Source organism: Mercenaria mercenaria, chromosome 7, assembly GCF_021730395.1.
Source record: "Mercenaria mercenaria strain notata chromosome 7, MADL_Memer_1, whole genome shotgun sequence".
Taxonomy (NCBI): domain Eukaryota; kingdom Metazoa; phylum Mollusca; class Bivalvia; order Venerida; family Veneridae; genus Mercenaria; species Mercenaria mercenaria.
In genome coordinates, this window is record NC_069367.1 from 77,498,423 (window position 1) to 77,521,191 (window position 22,769).

Here is a 22,769-nt window from a genome sequence, read left to right on the forward strand (position 1 = left end):
AAGTAGCTGGTTTCCAATCATTTGCTTGAAAATTAGCTTTACATTCTAGCCTGACTAATAATTCCTGCATGCTAGAAGGTCATCCACCTTGTCTGCGATCGATATGTATGTATCTAAGTTATTTATAGTCACCGCTAGATAAACGTTTAGAGGACGAAACAAATTTATTTCAGATGACTGACTGAATGAAAAACAAACGCAGAGTAAATTTCTAGAGCATTACAATATGTGTTGACATGACAATGTATTCTCACAAATTAAAATAAATACTCATTTCAAAAGGGGTGGCACAAGTATACCTTTATTAGAACAACTTGATTTTTATTGGATAACATACGGGATAATATTGTCATCACAAGTCTTGGCATTATTAATTAAACTTTTAATACAGATATCCAATGCCCATCTTTATTTACTTCTTATTTAGAAATCCCTCACCATATGTATTGAACTTTACTAAACACATGAATTAAATGTATATACAGAGCTAATTTTATAATGTAACGTCAGAAGGTAACAATGACTTGCTTACAAAAGTTCAAGTTTTTCAGTGTCAGTACACATTCATCTACAAAAGTATTAATTTTCAATTCTTTCAATGTACATAACTGATTTGCTCGACTTTTCAAAGAATAGGTAGAGCTTTTGGACTCGCCCATGCGTCGGCGTCGGCGTCGGCGTCCTGATTTGGTTAAGTTTTGGTATGTAAGCTGGTATCTCAGTAACCACTTGCTTGTGGGAATGAATTCTTTACAAAATAATGCCCCTTGTAGGACTTAGAAACTTTTTTATTAAGGTTTTATATGTAAGCTGGTATCTCAGTACCCAGTGATTGGAATGAATTGAAACTTTACATACTAGTTACCTGTGATGATCTGACATGCAGGACACAACCCTGCTTTGCATTTTTTACAAAATTATGCCCCTTTTTCGACTTAGCAGTTCTTGGTAAACTTTTTGTGTGTAAGCTGATATGCTCAGTACCCACTAACAGGAATGAATTGAAACTTCACACAATTGACCTTGCCTCGAGCTGGTATGCACTGTACATGCTTCATAACCCTATTTCGCAATTTTACGAAATTCTGCCCCTTTTACGACTCATATTGCTGTTGAATAGTCGAGCGTTGCTGTCCTCCGACAGCTCTTGTTCTTTTACATTTACATACATTATACGCAGGCATTGTGCATACTTTCTAATATAAAATTCCGGTTTAGTTTAGCTTTAAACCTTCATGTAGTAAACCATATCACTAACGTAATCATATGCGCGTGCAGTTTGCGAAAGTCCATTACAATTATCTTTTTTAATGGATGACGAATATTACCTACGTAAACCATGTATTATTAGTTAAACATGCTAATAATTTTGACTATTGAAAAGCAAGCCATTTACTTAGTGTTTTGTACTTATAATAGCGTTTTAGTGAACACTTTCTGTGGTGGGAAAATGAACCATTTTATTATACAGTGTCTTAGTTGTCATTCTTCAGGGTCCATCTTCTTTCACAAGCGACTTACCAGCGTGCTATCCGTTACTGTCACGTGCATCATCATCAGTGAACCGTCGTGAAATTCATTACAACAAATTACTACCTCGGATTTACCTACAAATATATTTCTAAGCGTGACCGTGTTTGATTTTATCTCCGCCTGTATTATTTTAACCACTGTATTTTATTTAGTCATAATAAACACGATCATTATTTTTGGAGTTGTTGAATGCACATATTGAGTGTTTCTAACATGTTGTATTAGTGTTATCCACTTAGTGGCTCACGCACACTACAATAACCACTTGTCACAGCATTCCATGCTGTAAAAGAATGTAAAACGATAACGAAATAAGTGATTTTTAAGCGTATAAAGTGATTCCTGTTCTAAGACCTGAGAGTTGAGTTCTAAGAAACACATGCATTCAACCGTACTCGCTCCGTGTACTGAATGGTTAATATACACTTAACAAAGATTATTTGTATAAAAATAATTTTGCTGACCTAAAAATACAATAAAGTAGTTAAATAAATCATCAGGGATGCTTTTCACATTTGACTGAAATTATCAAACGTATAATCATTGGACTTCCGTTAAAATGGCGGATTGAACGCTTTCGTTTCGCGCAGGGAAATGATATGAATTTATATTCTTCCGTGGATCCTTGGGAGCTGAAATGAGAAATAAGAGAAGACAAAAAGCCAAGTTTTTATTGCTGATATGTAAGGACACTTTCTGAAATTTATTGAACTTCATTGATGTGTGATTCGCTATTGATATTGACATCTAGAGCGTGACGTTATAGTTGACTATTTTCAAATCCTCGTGAAAAACGTTCAACATATCCGCGCGCATAAATATTTTCAAAGTATACTTCTCAACAAAAGTTACACCGCTATATTATGAACTCTCATATAGGTAAACCTGTAACTGGCAGTCAGTTTTTATATGTATGAATACATTGAGGGTATTCTACATGTATATAAATGTAAATAATTCATTAAAGCGGGTTTGTCATAGGTGTTAGTAAGAGTACGTACCAAACTTATTTTGACAAAAAGCCTCTTCTAAAGTGAGCTTGTCACAGCTTTCTATTCTTGGTACACATAATTCAAGTATTCATTGATATACCACAATACCTAAATGTAAATCATCCATTCTAATATGATTGCCTCTGTTAAAACACTCTTACGCTAGAATGACGTCACGTTTACGTGCGGTGACGTCAAATATTTTGTTGCGACCATGAAAGAGCGCTTCTATATTTTATCTAGTGTTTGAGATTACGGGCATATTAGAATCGAAATAATTTATAGCACAAGCGTGCTTTAACACTATTTATACATTCGGGTGGTAATACGTCGTTCAAATAATTTCTACCTAGTCATTTGTTATACATATATGAATCCAGTTTTGATATACTACATTATATAAATGTAAATAATTCATTAAAGCGGGTTTGTCACAGTTGTAAATGAACTTACGTATCAAACATGTTTTGACAAAAAGCCTCTTTTAAAGCGAGCTTGTCACAGCTGACAATTCACTTGTTGATAGAGCTAGTTGTTACACATAATACAAGATTTTCAGTATTCATTGATGACATACTTTTTATCACAGATAACTCTGGAAAAATGCTGAAACTGGAATAACAGGAAAAATGTTTTTGGCTATCAAATCGCTCTATTTATCTGTGTCCTCATGTGTAAGGGTTAATTATTTTAAAACAGAGTGGTTCAATGTTAACTGTGGAGTAAGACAGGGTTGTAATTTGTCACCTATTTTATTTAATTTGTATATCAAATATCTGGTTTTCTATCTTAAATCATTAGGCATTGACATTTAAATTAATGACTCGTGTATTTGCATTCTTTTGTACGCTGATGATTTAGTCTTATTAGCTGAGAATGAAAAGGATCTCCAAACATTGTTAACAGCTTTGACTGATTGGTGTTCGCTTAATGGCATGCATATCAATGAAGCTAAGAGTAATATTGTACATTTTCGCCCTGTCTCAACTCCTAGATCTGAATATGAATTTAAATGTGGTTTTAAAAGTTTACAGTTTGCTGATAGATATACATACCTAGGGATATTGATACATGAATACTTTATAATATTACAGCTAAACATGTTGCTCAGAGTGCTAACCGTGCACTGGGTCTTCTTATTGCAAGATGTAAGTTAATTGATGGGGTTCTATATGATGTGTTTACTAAATTGTATGACTAGATTGTTTGGCCAGTTATTTGGCGAACTAAATCATTATCGTGCATCAACGCTGTGCAAAATCGTGCCATGATAATCCATATTTTGCAGTAGTGTGAGAAATGGCTTGGCAACCTTGTATTGTCCGTCAATGGAAAAATATTTCAAACTACTGGTGCCGCCTTTCTTGCATGAATCATACCGGGCTGAGTAAACGTATAGCACTCTGGGCTCAAAATAAATCTGGTACATCTTGTAGAAATTGGTACTTTATCGTTAAGAAACAATACCAGCATCTGAAAGTTAACAATTCTTGTAACCTGAATGACAATATAAGTAAGAATTATTTTGTAAAACTGGTGGACGAAAAATGTATGGATTTATTTGTTGTTGATTGGCTCGAGTCAGTTCATAGTCTAAGTGGCAGATCTGGTAGAGGTCGCAACAACCTTCGAACATACAAATTTTTTAAACTGGAATTTGACACTGAAATGTACTGTAAATTGATACTGCCTTTTAATCACAGGTCAGCTTTCAGTAAATTTCAACGTTGTGTTGCGCCGCTTATGACTGAAACTGTAAGATATATGAATCTATGTGTGAAAATTGCACTTCTCCTTTTTTTTTTTTTTGATATACAGGTAGTTGAGGATGAAAGCCATGCAGTTCTAGACTGTTCATTGTATGATTGTAGGTTTCCCTTCTTAGAAAAAACCTCTGTTGTTTGTGATAACTTTAAATTGCTATCTGAGACAAACCAGCTTATAACACTGTTCACTAATCCGGAATTGATACGTTTATGTGCCAAACCTGTTTTAAAATATTACAACAACGCAATTTTTTATCTTTGTAAAAAGTGATCTTAATGTACATGATCTTCTTTGTAAAATTATTGTGTTCTGTAAATATTGCAAATACTTGAGTACACTTTGACATTATCAAAGCAGGTGTGGATTTCTTCATGTAAATTGTTTAAAAGGTACTCTCTGGTTTTAATTATAGTAATATAATAGTTTAGCAACATTTACAGGGCGTAAGTTTCTTACTAGGAGTGTTATCATACCTGTATATGAATAATGATTTTTAGTCTCTTATAATTCTTTAGAATGACTATGTGCATTAGATTTTAAGTATTATGAATGTAAAATACGTATGTACATAGATGAAAGTTTTTATCGTAGTTCAGATTATCACTGCTAACCAGTTCACCCTTGATCTGATCATGGATGATATCTGCTTTTTAAGGCATTTTTTATAATGCGCATATAGTGCCACGGTTTTCAAATCTCAGTTTCTTAATAGTACTTAATTTATGACAGTTTTTTTAATATAAAGGTTAGCAAAGGTAATCTGACTTTTATGCAATGTAATTAGTCTATGAATGTAATCTGTTTTTGTGTCTCTTATAATTCATTTATTGAATGACCAATAACATGTTAGATACATTCGCTTATTATTATGTCAATTGTGAAAATTGTAACATGTATGTTGGATGAGTCTTAATTAAACTATATATATCTATAGATGACACTCAAATAAAGATTAAATGTAATATATGTAAATTCATTAAAGCGAGCTTGTCACACATGTCAATTAACTTGTTAACAATACTATAAAAATCTTGACAAGGAATCTTCTTTTCCTATTTAGTGGTATTAGTTTTTATACATGAATAAAAGATTTTTTAGTATTCATTGATTTACCACAATATACAAATGTAAATAATTCATTAAAGCGGTTTTGTCACGGCTGTCGACCAACTAATATGTTTTTCTTGTTGACAGTTCCATGCATATTTTGACAAAAATTCCTTTTATTAAAGCGAGTTTGTCACTTGTTGATAGTACTTTACAGATTTTGCTAGTTTAGCTTATCCACTGTTATTCATAAATACAAGAATTTAAGTATTTATTGACAATAAACAAAAACACATATATATGTAAACTCAAGTATTCATTGATGATATACAATAATATATTTTATATGTAAAATCATTACAGCTAGTTTGTCACATATGTCAACTAACTTTTTTCTAGTACTATACAGATTTAGAGTAGTTGTAATGATAAATAAATACAACTCGTTTTATGGCATATCTTACAATGTTTATATTTTGTCAACTTGTACCTTATTACTTTATCACTTATTTGTTTGGAAATACAAGTCTGCAAGAGTCTTCTCAGAAATATACAGTTACCAGAGGCAAATATAACGTTTCATTAATTGTATAGTAAAATTATCATTAAATCATAATTTCAATCATAGTTGCACTTTGAATCTTCAGAAAGTTCGTGTTCATCTTATGCAAGAAAATACTCTTTAATATCACTCCCTAGGAACTACTTCTAACTTCTCTACTCTCATTAGCGCTCATATTGTTGTTCCAATTTTTATATACTAGACTACATTCTCATAAATATTATATTTAAAGCTTCACTGTACTTTTGCGAAACAATTATTTTGCCTGTCCAATTTAGGAGAAGAACTCTATAAGACTTGTCTTTCATTCTAATCCTTTCCATCAACTGTACTTGTAATGTTTGTATATAAATACCATAATGTATATTGCTGGGAATAAAAATATGTTTAAACCAAACGTTTAATCGAAAGAAGTTAATCGTTTGACTTCCGAAATATTATTTTATTAAATAAAAAAGGTAACGTTTCTTGCCTAACGTGGGTAGTCAACGAAAGGAAGGATGATAGAACAACTTATTTCCAGCCGAGCCCATGGCAGGCTTCATATTTACCTCCCCAGCATTCAGTCTAGGCCGATACTGCTGGAAACAGTACAGATTTAAGTAAATCACACAGCACGGAACACTAGTTGGGATATCAGCCGCGACCGGGAAAAATAATAATTGTTGTATCGAGCCACGGCTATAAGTTTACATACGTTTTTTTGAAACCCAAAGTTGAATGGAAAGGATATGTAACAAACAAAACCCTTACGGCCGGAAATTCTAAATTATTCCACTAGAAGTATGAGATCAAAACCTCTTGTCTCAGTTCTTACAACAATTTTTTACTATAACTAGTGTATGTTATTTTTCCCATTTATTGATCACTTTGACTATTACAATTTGAACCTCTTTTGACATGTTTCATACAACAATAACACTCATGCTCATTCTCAACAAGCTACAATGCATAGAACAATCGTCCATTAAAACAGAAAAAGTAGAAAACCACAGGTCGCCCAACAGGACATAAACAACAAGAGCTGTCGGAGGACAGCAACGCTCGACTATTCAATAGCCTTGTCAATAGAATGAAAACAACAGTCGAAAAAGGGGCATAATTTTGTATAAATACAAAAAAATGTTATGAAACCTGCACAGTGCTTATCAGCTCATAACAGTGGACAAGTGTGTAAAGTTTCAATCCATTCCAATTAGTGGGTACTGTGATACCAGCTTGCATATAAGAATTTAACCAAAACCTGCTAAGTTAAAAAAGGGGCATCATTTTGTAAAATGCAAAGTAGAGTTATTGCACATTTGCACTGAATGTCATATCATCACAGTGAACAAGTGTGTGAAGTTTCAATCCTTTCTCAATAGTGGATACTGAGATACCAGCTTACATACTAAAACTTAACCAAAAACCGCTAAGTCAAAAAAAGGACATATTTTTAAAAAAAACACAACTGCAAATGAGTTATAGTGAGTGAGTTCGGTTTTACGGCGAATCGACACAAAATGGTCATATATCGCCGAGAAGAAGTCATATTGCAAACGCCAACTGTAAAGCATAAACATTGATGTAAAAATGTAAAGCATACCTAAAACATCCATGTAAAATGTAAATAACACTATCAATAATGTAAATTTAAACATATCTTAAAACATCCATGTAAAAATGTAAAGCATATCCAAGATTAGCCATGTAAAAATGTATATACGTATGTGTTAAAATATCAGCTGCAAACATAATAATATTGCAAGATGTAAATAAAAATATGAAATGTTACATTTTTTCATATATTCCTACCTGCTTTAAAACGATAAACTATTTCCGACTGAAACGTTTTCAAATAACTCTTTCAAAGATTGAATGTCATAATAAGCACTGCGTTGTGTAGCAAAGTCCAAACAGTCGATTAAAATATGTTTAATAGTTAGCGGTGTTTGACATGGTACACATTCGGGTTGATCTTCTTTATTGAAACGATAAGAATGAGTCAAACGTGTATGACCTATTCGACAGCGAGAAAGAACAAAGTGAGTTATGGGACCTGCTTAGCGCATGTCAGAGCATGACAGTGAACAAGTGTGTGAAGTTTCAATCCATTGCCATTAGTGAGTACTGAGATACGTGCTTACATACAAAACCTTAACCCAAAATTTCTAAGTCGTAAAAGGGGCATACTTTTGTAAAAAAGCAAAATAGGGTTATGGAACCTGTGCAGTCTAAGTCAGTTTATCACAGTGAATAAGTGTGTGAAGTTTCAATTTATTCCTACAAATGGTTACTGAGATAACACCTTACATACAAAAACTTTACCAAGTCGGGACGCGGACGCCGACGCCGAAGCACGGACGAGTCCAATAGCTCTACCATCTATGAAATGCTGCAGGCTTGGTTTAATTGAGCCGGTTAATGGACGGTAGTGGAAATGCAAGCTATCGTCCACGCCCTCTAGCTTACACATGATATAAAGTACAAGAATATAATTTAGAGACACCCGACGGCGGTGCACATGGAATCTTTAATGATACTCGGAGTACAATTCCATGAAAAAGCGGCATATTGTCCCCATTTAAATGATAGTGTTGCCCTAAACGAGAAAACGATGAGCAAAACTCGGGGAAACTGAGGTTTTGGAGCCTGCATATATGACAGAAACTGCCAAAGGACAAAATAAAACAAGAGGGTAATGATGACCCTGGATCGCTCACCAGCGTAATATGAGCTACATGTTTCAAATGTCAAACTGATGATTTTTAGAAATTTTTTGGAAAATTTTCCGATGTACAATCAAGTTACCCCTGGGGCGGGGCCAATTTTACCCCGGGGGTCATCATTTGAAAAATGTTTGTAGAAGTCTAATAGGCAATGTTACATATCGAATATCTAAGATCTAGGCCTTCTGGTTTATTTTAAGCAAATTTATGAAGATTTCCCTATGTACAATCAAGTAACCCCTGAGGCTGGGTCAATTTGACCCGGGGGGGGGGGGGGGGGGGGGGGTCAAAATTTGAACAAATTTTGTAGAGGTCCATTAGGCAATGCTACATGTCAAATATCTAAGCTCTAGGCCTTCTGGTTTATTTTTAGAAAATTTTGAAGATTGTTCTATGTACAATCAAGTAACCCCATGGGGCGGGGTCAATTTGACCCCGGGGGTCATGATTTGAACAAATTTTGTAGAAGTCTACTAGGCAATCCTACATGTCAAATATCTAAGATCTAGGCCTTTTAGTTTATTAAAATCAAGTGACCCCTGGGGCGGGGTCAATTTTGACCCTGGGGGTCATGATTTGAACAAATGTTGTAGAGGCCCACTAGGCAATGCTACATGTGAAATATCTAATCTCTAGGCCTTCTGGTTTATTTTAAGAAAATTTTTGAAGATTTTCATATGTAAAATCAAGTGACCCCCCAGGGCGGGGTCAATTTTGACCCCGGGGTCATGATTTGAATAATTTTAGTAGAAATCCACTAGGCAATGCTACATGTCAAATATCTAAGCTCTAGGGCTTCTGCTTTTTGAGAAGAAGATTTTTTAAGATTTTCCTATGTAAAATCAAGTTACCCCTGTGGCGGGGTCAATTTTGACCCCGGGGGTCATGATTTGATTTTTTTTGTAGAGGTCCACTAGGCAATGCTACATGTGAAATATCTAAGCTCTAGACCTTCTGGTTTATTTTTAGAAATTTTTTGAAGATTTTCATATGTAAAATCAAGTGACCCCTGGGGCGGGGTCAATTTTGACCCCGGGGTCATGATTTGAACAACTTTAGTAGAGGTCAACTAGGCAATGCTACATGTCAAATATCTAAGGTGTAGGGCTTCTGGTTTTTGAGAAGAAGATTTTTTAAGATTTTTCTATGTAGAATCAAGTGACCCCTGGGCGGGGTCAATTTTAACCCCAGGGTCATGATTTGAACAAAATTGGTAGAGGTCCACTAGGCAATGCTTCACACCAAATATCTAAGCCATAGGGCTCCTGGTTTTTGAGAAGAAGATTTTTAAAGTTTTTCCTTTTGGTTGCCATGGCAACCAGAGTTCTGCATGGAATTCAATTCTTTGAAAATATTTTAAAGAAGACCATCCAAAACACATCCCTGTGAAGTTTCATCAAAATTGGCCTGTTGGTTTAGGAGGAGATGTTGTTTAAAGGAAAGTGTGGACGGACGACGGACGGACGTACAACGGACGGACGGACGCCGGACGGTGAGCGATCACAATATCTCACCCTGAGCACTTTGTGCTCAGGTGAGCTAAAAAGCAGGTGCGATTAAACAATACCCAAAGCTATTAGAGCGTGAGTATTGGAACCTCCCAAGCCGAAATGTTCAAGCTGAAAAATTAATCAGTACACTAACACAACATAGCTCTAATACGCTGGTTTTTCATATTTTCAGTCTTTAAATTTTATTTTAAATGTCCTTTAGAAGCATAGAACGCAACCAAGAAAATAAAACAGACCTGATTTTGTTTAGAGGTTCTTTTGTTTGTTTGTTTGTTTGATTTGGGTTTAACGCCATTTTTCAACAGTATTTCAGTCATGTAACGGCGGGCAGTTAACCTAACCAGTGTTCCTGGATTCTGTACCAGTACAAACCTGTTCTCCGCAAGTAACTGCCAACTTCCCCACATGAATCAGAGGTGGAGGACTAATGATTTCAGATACAATGTCGTTTATCAAATAGTCACGGAGAGCATACGCCCCGGCCGAGGGACGAACTCACGACCCCGCGATCCGTAGACCAACGCTTTTACCTACTGAGCTAAGCGGGCGGGCTTGTTTAGAGGTTCTGATAGGTTTAACAAAGTAGGATTCAAAAATGACCTGTTGGGCGGAAGTTGTATACAATGTCATAAACTCTGCAGAACGATATCCAGTTAGTTTTAAATAAATACCGTTTGCTTTGTGATATGATTGCAATAACTTATCCTTATCAGAACAGTAATGTTAAAACTTGATTATCAGCTAAAATAATCCAACAAGGAAGTGAAAATCAGTAAGTGTTTTCGTTATCAACAGGTAGATTGCACAGTTCCCAGTCGATAAAACTAAATTGGATATTTACCGTTCTCAACTGATAAAACTGGATATCTAAAATGAGGTAGGAATTGTTTAAAATATAAATTGTTTAATATGTTATTACCTTTGTCATAAACAGTTTCTCAATTTATCCTTGTCCAGGATCGGGAATGTAACAGCCTTTCCAACCCAATTGACAACTAAGCATTAGCGAGGTTTCTTATCTGCGCTGTCCTGAGGATTGGGAATATAACAGCCTTTCCTTCCTTGAAGGTGCTGATGGAAATATCTAGCTCGAGGGTAACTATTTAGGTGGTAACGAGGCTGTGTCGGCTTTTCTTTTGCATACGCATATCTATTTTACCAGATTTATTTGAAAGTTTATCATACGGACAAGATAATTTGACATGTAGATGGATTTTGGGTCTGTCTGATGCAGATTTTGGTAACATATCCAGGCGTCCAGGTTAGTAAATATTGTCCGAATGAGAATAGCTACTGCGCACGGACATTTGTATTTCACTATATATATTCATCATTCAAAACAAACTGCTCAAATGCGGATATCATTTCTGATTTACCCGCCCGCTTAGCTCAGTAGGTAGAGCGTCGGTCTACGGATCGCGGGGTCGCGAGTTCGATCCTCGGGCGGGGCGTGTGTTCTCCGTGACTATTTGATAAACGACATTGTGTCTGAAATCATTAGTCCTCCACCTCTGATTCATGTGGGGAAGTTGGCAGTTACTTGCGGAGAACAGGTTTATACTGGTACAGAATCCAGGAACACTGGTTAGGTTAACTGCCCGCCGTTACATAACTGAAATACTGTTGAAAAACGGCGTTAAACCCAAAACAAACAAACAAACAAACATTTCTGATTTATATCGTCTTAAGTTATAAACTACTATTACAATGAATGGACACAAGATTTCAGATGTTGATGATTTCATGATTCAGAAACTTAACTAATACTTAAAAGGTTTATCAGATATGATACTGTATCAAGTTTAGTGGTGTAAGACAGTTTATGTAATCACATACACTTCTATCGTAACCTAAACACTATCATATACAAAAGTATCTTCAATTTTAAAACGTCTATAGCGGATTAAACCCCGCTAAATAAATCTTTGTGGTGTTTTAGTTTCTTAGATTTCACTACCTGGTAATATGGGAATAAGTTGCGTAAGTAAGTGAGTTGGATTTTACGGCGGATCGACACAGAAAAAATCACATATCGCCGAAAAAAGTTCTGTTGGAAATGTAATTAAGTCTGAAAACAACTCATGTAAAAACATATTAGAAGTGTAAAGATATTAACTGAATAATTAATAAAGTTGTATAAAGTGTGAATTAAAATATACACAAGTTGCAGTGTCATTGCAGATGTACACTGAACCATTTTAAAACCCAACACTTATTGTACATAACTCCAGTTTTTGGCTTACGTTGTGAAACAGATATTTTAAGAACGTCACATAAGATCTATATATACTTGAAAATAAAAACTGATTTTATTGTATTTTTCATTATCTATTGAAAACGATTAAGACACGCAGACATATTAACATTGAGCGTCAGGTATAAACCAAACAGCTCTCCAAATTTTTTTCGTTATCATTTTCGGAAATGATGCGAATTTTTCTAATACATTTTGTGTATTTAGAAATATTTCACCAAAACAACATGCTGTTTCGTTTAAACTTCAAAAGACGTATTGAAATCCACCCGATAGAACGTGGTACTTCGAAATTCCTGTTTGTGCCGTCAAATCACACCTATATACTTGAGATAGAAAAAGATCCGACATTACACAGACTAAATGTTTTAGGACCGACAGTTATTAAGGGAAGGAATTTTAATCATTATTGACCTCATATTTCATATCAAATTTATTGCTGACTGGAAACCATGATAAACCCATTTTTTTTACTCCGTTTTCACGCACAAATGATTTCAAAATTAAACATTAGAAAATATCCGAAACAGCTTTATCATTATTTTGATATCAAACATATTGCTCCAAATAGTCGCAATAAATTTTGATTGGACGTCAAAAGGTGCTAATTCTTTAAGCGGTTCTGCACTCAGTATAAAACAAAATGGGGGTTTTTGTAAAGTATCTTTTTTATTTTTGGTGATAAAGTGCAGGAACCTTCAAGAAAGCTGTCTGAGGAAAGAGCTTCAAACTTCTTTATGCAACTTCCTCACTTCTAAGTTCTAACTACCTCGCTTCTGACTACTGACTCCAATTTCTTCTCTTCTTTCTTATAACTTGCGAACTTCTCATTTCTTACTTACAGTTTCCGCACTTCTTACTTTTAACTTATTGACTTTTGACTTCCAACTTCTGCACTTTTACTTCCAACTTCTGACGCCCAATTTCCACTCTTTTGGCTTCCAACTTCTAAGTTCTAACTTCATGTCTTACTTTCAACTTTGAACTGACTTCCAACATCTGACTTTCAACTTCTACACTTCTGACTTCAAACTTCTGCCTTTCTGACTTATAACTTCCTTACGTCCGGTGTCCATGCTACTTTTTTCTATACTAAGAAGTAAGAAGTAAGAAAGTTGGAAGTCAGAAGTCAGGAAGTTAGAAACCAGAAGTGCAAAAGTTTGGAGTTGGAAGCTGGAAGTGCGTAAGTCAAGTGGGCCCAGTTGTTCGAAACTTTAATCGGCTGTTAAACTAACCGCCTGTTAAATTTTGATTCCAAATATGAGGCAAGATGTGAATCACTAGTATGATGTTTTAATTTTACTGTAAAGACGTTTCAGTGTTGATGATCCTTAAATTATAATATGTTTTAATAAAACTTCTAAAATGTCGAAATGTAACTCTAAAAGTTAATCGACCATTAGCTTAATCGCCTGTTAAAGTCTCGAACAACTGGGCCCAGGGCTTACATAGCTTTTAGCTACTTTTATACTACAAATGTAGCGGAATAAGTTCCCTGTGGAAAATATCGACATGAACTACTCAAGTTTGAACTTAAAACTTAAAAAACAATAGCGAAACTCTTCCGGTGAAAGCTGTTTAACTCAATGAAGACTCATTGTTACACGCTTAAACTTACCATTGTTACAAGCCACGTATTGTTCAATATTGTACGGTATTTTTTATACAAATACAAATTCATAAATTAATCATACTGGAAGTTTGATTTTGATGTTGGAAAGTTATAGACTTGTCTGTACATTAGGGGAATCAGCATGATTTGCTTTACTTTGTCGTACTAGTTTTATCTAATCAGAACGGTGTAGTGGTTGCGTTGTGGCCTGTCACATAGGCTGCTGGGTCTAGTATTGAATCATATTGAATTGAAAACATTACCTTAATAACGGACCGTTCCATTATCTAACATACTAAAGATAATAGGTAAGGGTAGATTTCTCGGAAGCACAGAACACCAAAAACACAGCCCCAGAGCCACGCATTTACATAGTAGGCCCACAACAAAAAGAATCTGTAATGGAAAAATATTTCAGACGGGTTGCTTAAAACATCCAACAAGTACATATGAATTTATGCTAAATATTGATGGAGGGAAGGAAATGATAAGGGGCGAAATGGGGCCGGGCTGGGGGTGTGGGGGGTGGGGGAATCCAAAGGGGAAAGTTGAACAAAGACGAACAACTACGATCAACTGAATAAAATAGAAAAACGAGCAAGCAACACATAAGAAAACAGTAGGGCACCGTTATAGACTCACAAGCATACAAACGCATATAGTAAACATCATGTAGTACGTGGCGACGTCACGTATCAACATCCTTTACGTCGTTTGTTTGTTAAGAATTTATTGCAAAATCTTCCGTTTTCGGCACATTTTAAAATAAATTTATTAATAGTAAAAGCGACAACTGAAGATTGTAATGGGCAGTTGAAGAATTTTCTTTATATTCTGAGTAAAGAAAATGTCAGGAAACATTGATTTGACCATGTTTCACATCAATTGTTCTGATATGACAAAGTCAAAGTAAGTGTCTTAATTTAAACTGACAATAAATTAGCATCCGGTTTAGCAGGAAGTAAATACAAAATATCTAAATAAAGTGTTTATAACTCATCGTACTGTAAAATACTTTATTTATCATGCTCACAAAATGTTAGTTACGTAAGCCACGTCATTGTTCTCAAATTATTATGTACGTCACTTCCAGCAACGTTAGAAAAAATGCTATCACTGGAAGAATATCTCGAACTAGTTTTTATCAACAGACCTCTGTATCTACGACTGAAAAACACAATATATGATGGAAATTCAATATCACTAGTAAAACCGACGGTGACTGGGTACTTGTTGATAGATATCAATATTATTCTAAACGTAAGTGTCTTTTAACTAGCTGTCTGAGAATAAAGATGCATTTCTTTGAACATGTGATCAAAGTAGCAATACCAAATGTTGAGAGCTGTATAAACCGAACATGAAACTCTGACGTTAACAAGTCAATGACGTCATTCAGAAATATGCACTTATATCAATTCCAAGTCAGCAATCTAAATAAAGACATATGTATATGCTAAAAAGATCTGTACCAACACGATATTAACAATTTGTATTGTCAAGTTTCAGCCTTATGCCTTTTTTTCTAAGATAAAAGAGTTAAATGGGAGTTAAATGTAACGTTAAATGGCGTGTTTATACATGGAGACAACCAATTGTTTTCCCATATACTTTCACTATACTCTGAATGGCAAAATACAAGCACTATATATTTGGCATATATTAGGTGAAGACTAATATACTACACCATGTTTCTATTGTAAAGATAGTTGTTTGTCTTTGTTTTTAAAACTTTACTGAAAAGAGCGTGACTGAATAACTTTACAAGTGCAATTCATTTGGTTTTTGGTACTTGAAACATGTGTAGATGTTAAGTTTTGATAGCGGGAATGGACGGTAGTTTGATTTTCCACTACCGTTCATGAACAGGCTCAATTACCGCGAGCCTGCAAGATTTCCATTTATGTCATGTTGGGCTACATGTTGTTTTCCACCTTTCATATTTCATAATCACAGCAGCGTTGTTCGTGTTGTAAGGCGGTCGTAAAAAGTATTCCCGTATATTCCGTCACAGCTGTTATATTTCGATCTCTTCAGATGATTCTGCACGAAATTTATGTTGTGTTACTGTACTGATTAATTTTTCAGTTTGAATATATCAGATTGTAAGGTTCTTTATATGGCCCAACACACCCGCTTTCATAGCTTTGGGTATTTTTCAGTCACCCTTTAAATATGGTGCCTGTTTTTTATTTTGTCTTTTGGCAGTTTCTGTGATATGCAGGCTCCATGACGTCAGATATGTACCACCGTATGAATGCATGTGCGGGTGTCTCTAAATTGTAGTCTGGTGTTGTAACATGTATAAATGTTGAGTTCTGCACAACTAGGAGCCAGAAGACGTGGACAGTCGTTTGCATTTCCACTACCATCCATGAACAGGCTCGACCAAAGCAACGTTTTCATTTATGTCGTGATGTGCGACCTGTTGTTTTTCACTTTTTTCGATTTTTATACGTCTAAATATATAACAAATATCATTCAGGTCTTAAATATATACACAGCCATAATACACTATTTAAGAGATTTGCTTTAAATAGACTGCTTTTTATGAAACACGACTATTCGTTTGCGATCTTTGAGGCAGTCCCTTTTGCATCTCAGTTCTCATACAACTGTTTGCTCTTCCTTTCAGGATTTGCTGGTTTGTGATCTTGTTCGCCTACGGAAGTGTGACATTTGGCTACATGACTATTCACAATGATAATAATGACAGAAGAAAAGTGACAAGGACATCTGACAATTGTGAGCTGTTGACCGTTGGCTCTACAGAATTGTATGCCGACTACAGTTATCGGGGTCTAACAAAAGTACCAGACCGTTTGCCGAACAATATTACATGTTTGAACATGGTTGGGAATATTTTAACTTCTTTAGCTGGATCGCCTTGGGGAAAGTACACTTCTCTTCGAAAATTATCATTGGCAAGAAACCGCATTGACGAACTTAGAGATCGAGATTTCGTCGGTTTGTCAAACCTTGAAATGCTCGATTTAAGTTTAGATAAAATACACTACCATGCGGTCCACGAATACGCCTTTAGGCATTTGGAGTCACTAAAGTATCTCGACCTTAAACAAAACATTACAAAATACAGCAGGGTGGAAACATATCCACAGTCATTGCAATATTTACGAAAATTGGAATTGAATTTTGATATTTTTTTGTTCTTTTTGCTTTATAAATGTTTTCTAGATAATATAATGTGCTATCTTAAAAACGTTTATTTCAATTATAACTCGTTGTTACATGTAACAGTCAGGAAAATTTCAAAACCAAACTTAATTGGCAACTTTTGTTAGAAAACACTATTCGGAGAAACATTTTTCAAAATGGTGGATATCCTGAAAAAAAAAAAAAAAACACCACTCGTACATCCTTTAAAATATTAAGAATTTAAAAAATCCAATAAAACAAGTGGAATATTGGAATATGTTCAAATATGGCAAACCGAATATTCGAATATTGATTTCAGTATTCGTTCCCATCCCTAATAACTACAGAAATACTTGGAGGATCCAGCTGGTTATTGAACTTGGTGGAGATATGCTGCCCATAAATATTTTGACCAATAAACTACTCAATTTAGAGGGAGGACACAGTCAGTTTTTGCAATTTTGAGTAATTCAAGGCCCATAACTGCAGAGCTACTGACAATAGCTGATGGTTATCAAAATTGGGTGAGATGTTAACACTGGGAAAAAATGCTCAAGTTAAAGAGCACAAACTAAATTTTTACAATTTAGAGTGATTGAAGGGCCATATAATTCCAAATCCACAAGGAAAATTTGGTTGGTCATGGTACATGATAAAGACATTATTCCATAAACATTGTGACCAAGTTTGGTGCACATTGGATAAGAATTGCTTTAGTACTATAGTTGAAAACTTAAAAAGGATGCCTTCCCCAGCCTGCAAGGAGTTTCTCACGCTAGGTGTTGTTTCACGGGCATATATAAATGGGCATAATTTAACCAAATTGACAGAAAGGTTTGTGAAGCCTAAGTCTTTCAATATGCATTATCATGGGGAAGACATGCATGGAATTTCTTTTAATTTCGATGAGTAATAACTGAGATATTATCTTCCTGCATACCATTAACATGCACAACATTGAGCAACAGCTCTTGTCACAGCTAGGTTAAAGTTGAACAATACCTTCATTATAATCATTCACATCATGTTGAACTGTCTGTTCTTGCCTGCACTTTTCCTTCACTTCTTTGTTGTAAGGCATTTTTACATCTTCATTTGCATTGTCATTTAACAGCTTCTCTTGCATATCCTGGGATGCCACCTCATTAATATCATTATTTTCAAAGTTTCCCATTACTGAATTATTTAGCAATTGAGATTCTCCAAAACTAACTGGTTCAATTAATGGTGTTCTGTCATCTCCCAAAGTCAATCCTTCACTATCGCTTAGGGAAGGTAAATCTGCAATACCGTCATAACTGTTACTATCATTTCTCAGAGTTTTATCATGTTGAAGTCTCACTTCACCTTCCATGTTGTCACTGGCTACTACATGACATGTAAGTGATTCACATGTCTGTTTTTCTAAATCAGTCTTTGTCACTGTACATGATTTCGCTTTTTTACTTTTTATTTTGAAATGTGTCCATTTCTTCCTTCTACACCTTTTTCTTACTCTCTTCTTGACTGTCTCATCCTCTCCAACCATATCCTCAATGTCATTTTGCTCGTATGAGCTTTGATCACTTTTATATTCCATGTTCCGCTTTATTTCATACCCAAGATTTTTAAGATGCCTTTTGCCTACCATCTTTCTCACAGAAGTTTGACTCGTTTCTTGTTTTTCACTGTCACTTTTACCTCTGGCGTCTTTATCTCTCTGTCGTGATTTTCTGGCATTGTTAAACTTTAGTCTAATTTTCTGTAATGTCCTCGTTCCTTTAAGTTCTTTATTAACTTTCTTCAAAGCACTCAAAGGTGCTGTACAATTAGAATCAATGTACTCATCCAGTATCTCCCTGAATATTCTGTTTTCATTATCAGTCCAGCGGAGACCGTCTCTAAAAGTAACAGCTGGATGCATCACATCTCCAGATATTACTAACGTCTTAAGCTGTGTTAATCCATCAAAGCCACAGTCCATTTCTTTTGCATCAGTCTGCCCTGTCACTTAAAAAGATAAACAAGAGCTGTCGCAGGAGACAGCGCACTCAACTATTTCGATGCTGGAGAGTGAAACTAGGGACAACTGAGAAAACAGGAGCTGTCACTGGAGTGTTTATGGACTCCAATGGTGGATGAAAATATTGAACAACAGCTTGAGTTTGTGTCAGAAATATCAAGTAACAAGAGAGGTAAAGATAAAGTGTATCAAAACACTATACAAGTATAATTCTAAGCAAAAAGGGGGCATTATTCATAAAATATTGGTGCAAGAGGTATGCATCTTGTGTCCTATAATGTGGGTGATGATGTGGAACAATTACTTCAAGTTTGAATCAAATGCATTTCATAATATGGAGATACTGTGAAATCATTTAAATTCGCTGACATGAAATTTCGCGCAAACGTGAAAAAGGACTGTTTTGCGCGGGCTTTAATTTGCACATTTTCAATTTTAGTAATGAAAAGATATAATTAAAAAATAATAATAGCACGGTCTTAAATTCGCGCATCAGTCCTAGCACAAAATACGCAAAAATTTGTCCTACGTGAATAAAAATGATTTCACAGTATAGTGAAAATGCATCAAAATTAACCTTAAATTCTAAGTAAAAGGGGGGCATAAATCATATAAAATTAATGCCAGAGTTATGCACCTTGTGTCATATGAAGTGGGCGATGATGTTCAACAATTATTTTTAAGTCTGAATCAAATCCATTCAGTAATAACAATGACAGAGTGTAAGTGCATCAAAACTTTAACCTGAAATTCTAAGTAAAAAGTGGGAATAATTCTTGAAAAATTTGTGCAAGGGGTATGCACCTTGTGTCATATGATGTGGGTAATGATGTTGAACAATTATTTTAAGTTTGAATCAAATCAATTCAATAATAATAGAGACAGAGTGAAAGTGCATCAAATCTTTAACCTGAAAATCTAAGTGAAAAGGGGGGATAAAATCATGAAATATTGGTGCCAGAGTTATGACACTTATGTCAAATGATGTGGGTGATGATGAGGAATAACTATTTTAAGTTTGAATAAAATCCATCTTGTAATTACAGAAATAAGAAGAACAAGAGCTGTCTCCATAGGATGACACATGCCCCCGATGGCACTTTGAATGAATAGTTATGGCCGATGTTAGAGTTTAGGACCTTTGACCTACGGACCTGGGTCATGCGCACGACACATCGTCTTACTGTGGTACACATTCATGCCCAATAATTTAACAAGAGGACCATGATGGTCCTGAATCGCTCACCTCTTCCCACATGACCCAGTTTTGAGTATGACGACGTTTTTTCTATTATTTGACATAGTGACCTAGTTTTTGAGCTCATGTGACTCAGTTTTGAACTTGACCTAGATATTATCAAGATAAAAATTCTGACCAATTTTCATGAAGATCCATTGAAAAATATGGTCTCTAGAGAGGTCACAAGGTTTTTCTATTATCTGACCTACTGACCTAGTTTTCGAAGGTACATGACCCTGTTTTGAACTTTACCTAGATATCATCAAGGTGAACATTCTCACTAATTTTCATGAAGATCTCATGAAAAATATGGCCTCTAGAGAGGTCACAAGGTTTTTTCTATTTTTATACCTACTGGCCTAGTTTTTGACCGCACGTGACCCAGTTTCGAAACTGACCTAGATATCATCAAGGTGAACATTCAGATCAATTTTCATGAAGATCCATTGAAAAATATGGTCTCTAGAGAAGTCAAAAGATTTTAATAATTTTAGACCTACTGACCTAGTTTTTGACCGAAGTTGACCCAGTTTCGAACTTGACCTAGATATCATCAAGATGAACATTCAGACCAACTTTCATACAGATCCCATAAAAAGTATGGCCTCTAGAGAGGTCACAAGGTTTTTTTATTATTTGACCTACTGACCTAGTTTTTTAAGGCACGTGACCCAGTTTCAAATTTGACCTAGATATCATCAAGGTGAACATTCTGACCAATATTAATGGAGATCCATTCACAAGTATGGCCTCTAGAGAGGTCACAAGGTTTTTCTATTTTTAGACCTACTGACCTAGTTTTTGACCGCACATGACCCTGTTTCGAACTTAACCTAGATATCATCAAGATGAACATTCAGACCAATTTTCATACAGATCCCATGAAAAATATGGCCTTTAGAGAGGTCACAAGGTTTTTCTATTATTTGACCTACTGACCTAGTTTTTGAAGGCACGTGACCCACTTTCGAACTTGACCTAGATATCATCAAGATGAACACTCAGACCAACTTTCATACAGATCCCGTAAAAAATATGGCCTCTAGAGAGGTCACAAGGTTTCTCTATTATCTGACCTACTGACCTAGTTTTTGAAGGCACGTGACCCAGTTTCGAACTTGACCTAGATATCATCAAGGTGAACATTCTGACCAATTTTCATGAAGATCTCATGAAATATATGGCCTCTAGAGAGGTCACAAGGTTTTTTCTATTTTTAGACCTACTGACCTAGTTTTTGACCGCACGTGACCCAGTTTCGAACTTGACCTAGATATCATCAAGATGAACATTCAGACCAACTTTCATACAGATCCCATGAAAAATATGGCCTTTAGAGAGGTCACAAGGTTTTTCTATTATTTGACCTACTGACCTAGTTTTTGAGGGCACATGACCCAGTTTCGAACTTGACCTAGATATCATCAAGGTGAACGTTCTGACTAATTTTCATGAAGATCTTGTGAAATATATGGGCTCTAGAGAGGTCACAAGGTTTTCTATTTTTAGACCTACTGACCTAGTTTTTGAAGGCACGTGACCCAGTTTCGAACTTGACCTAGATATCATCAAGGTGAACAATCTGACCAATTTTCATGAAGATCTTGTGAAATATATGGCCTCTAGAGAGGTCACAAGGTTTTTCTATTTTTAGACCTACTGACCTAGTTTTTGAAGGCACGTGACCCAGTTTCGAACTTGACCTAGATATCATCAAGATGAACATTCTGACCAACTTTCATAAAGATCCCATGAAAAATGTGACCTCTAGAGTGGTCACAAGCAAAAGTTTACGGACGGACGCACGGACGGACGGACGGACGACGGACACCGCGCGATCACAAAAGCTCACCTTGTCACTTTGTGACAGGTGAGCTAAAAATCCATGCATGAATGACAAAAATATGGACCGGACACGCCCATCAATGCACTATCATGAAATATGACCTTTAACGTCTAAGTGTGACCTTGACCTTTGAGCTACGGACCTGGGTCTTGCACGCGACACGTCGTCTTACGGTGGTACACATTCATGCCAAGTTATTTGAAAATCCATCCATGGATGACAAAGATATGGACCAGACACGAATGCACTATCATGAAAAATGACCTTTAACGTCTAAGTGTGACCTTGACCTTTGAGCTATGGACCTGGGTCTTGCGCGCGACACGTCGTCTTACTGTGGTACACATTCATGTCAAGTTATTTGAAGATCCATCCATGGATGACAAAGATATGGACTGGACACGAAAATTGCGGACAGACTGACAGACGGTTCAAAAACTATATGCCTCCCTTTGGGGGCATAAAAAGAGAAAGTGTAAAAAAAACTTTAACCAAGGTAGGGACTCGGAAAGACGACAACACCGGTCAAGTAGGATAGC

At 35.6% G+C, this 22,769-nt stretch overlaps 2 protein-coding genes across 2 annotated transcripts in view; one reads left to right on the forward strand and one right to left on the reverse strand.

Annotated features, from left to right (window-relative positions):
- Positions 1-10,853: 10,853 nt before the first annotated feature.
- On the forward strand, positions 10,854-18,055 carry LOC128558350 (toll-like receptor 3). Its single transcript, XM_053547286.1, has 3 exons — positions 10,854-10,997; positions 16,622-17,152; positions 17,884-18,055. Exons 1-3 carry the CDS (start codon positions 10,993-10,995, stop codon positions 18,053-18,055), a joined length of 708 nt encoding a protein of 235 aa, XP_053403261.1. The 5' UTR covers positions 10,854-10,992.
- A 72-nt stretch (positions 18,056-18,127) lies between these two features.
- LOC123555219 (uncharacterized) overlaps positions 18,128-22,769 on the reverse strand; it is a 34,108-nt gene continuing 29,466 nt past the window's right edge. The window contains exon 7 of the mRNA XM_053547287.1: positions 18,128-19,131. Coding sequence (XP_053403262.1) covers positions 18,128-19,131 — 1,004 coding nt within the window. The remainder of the gene's footprint in view (positions 19,132-22,769) is intronic.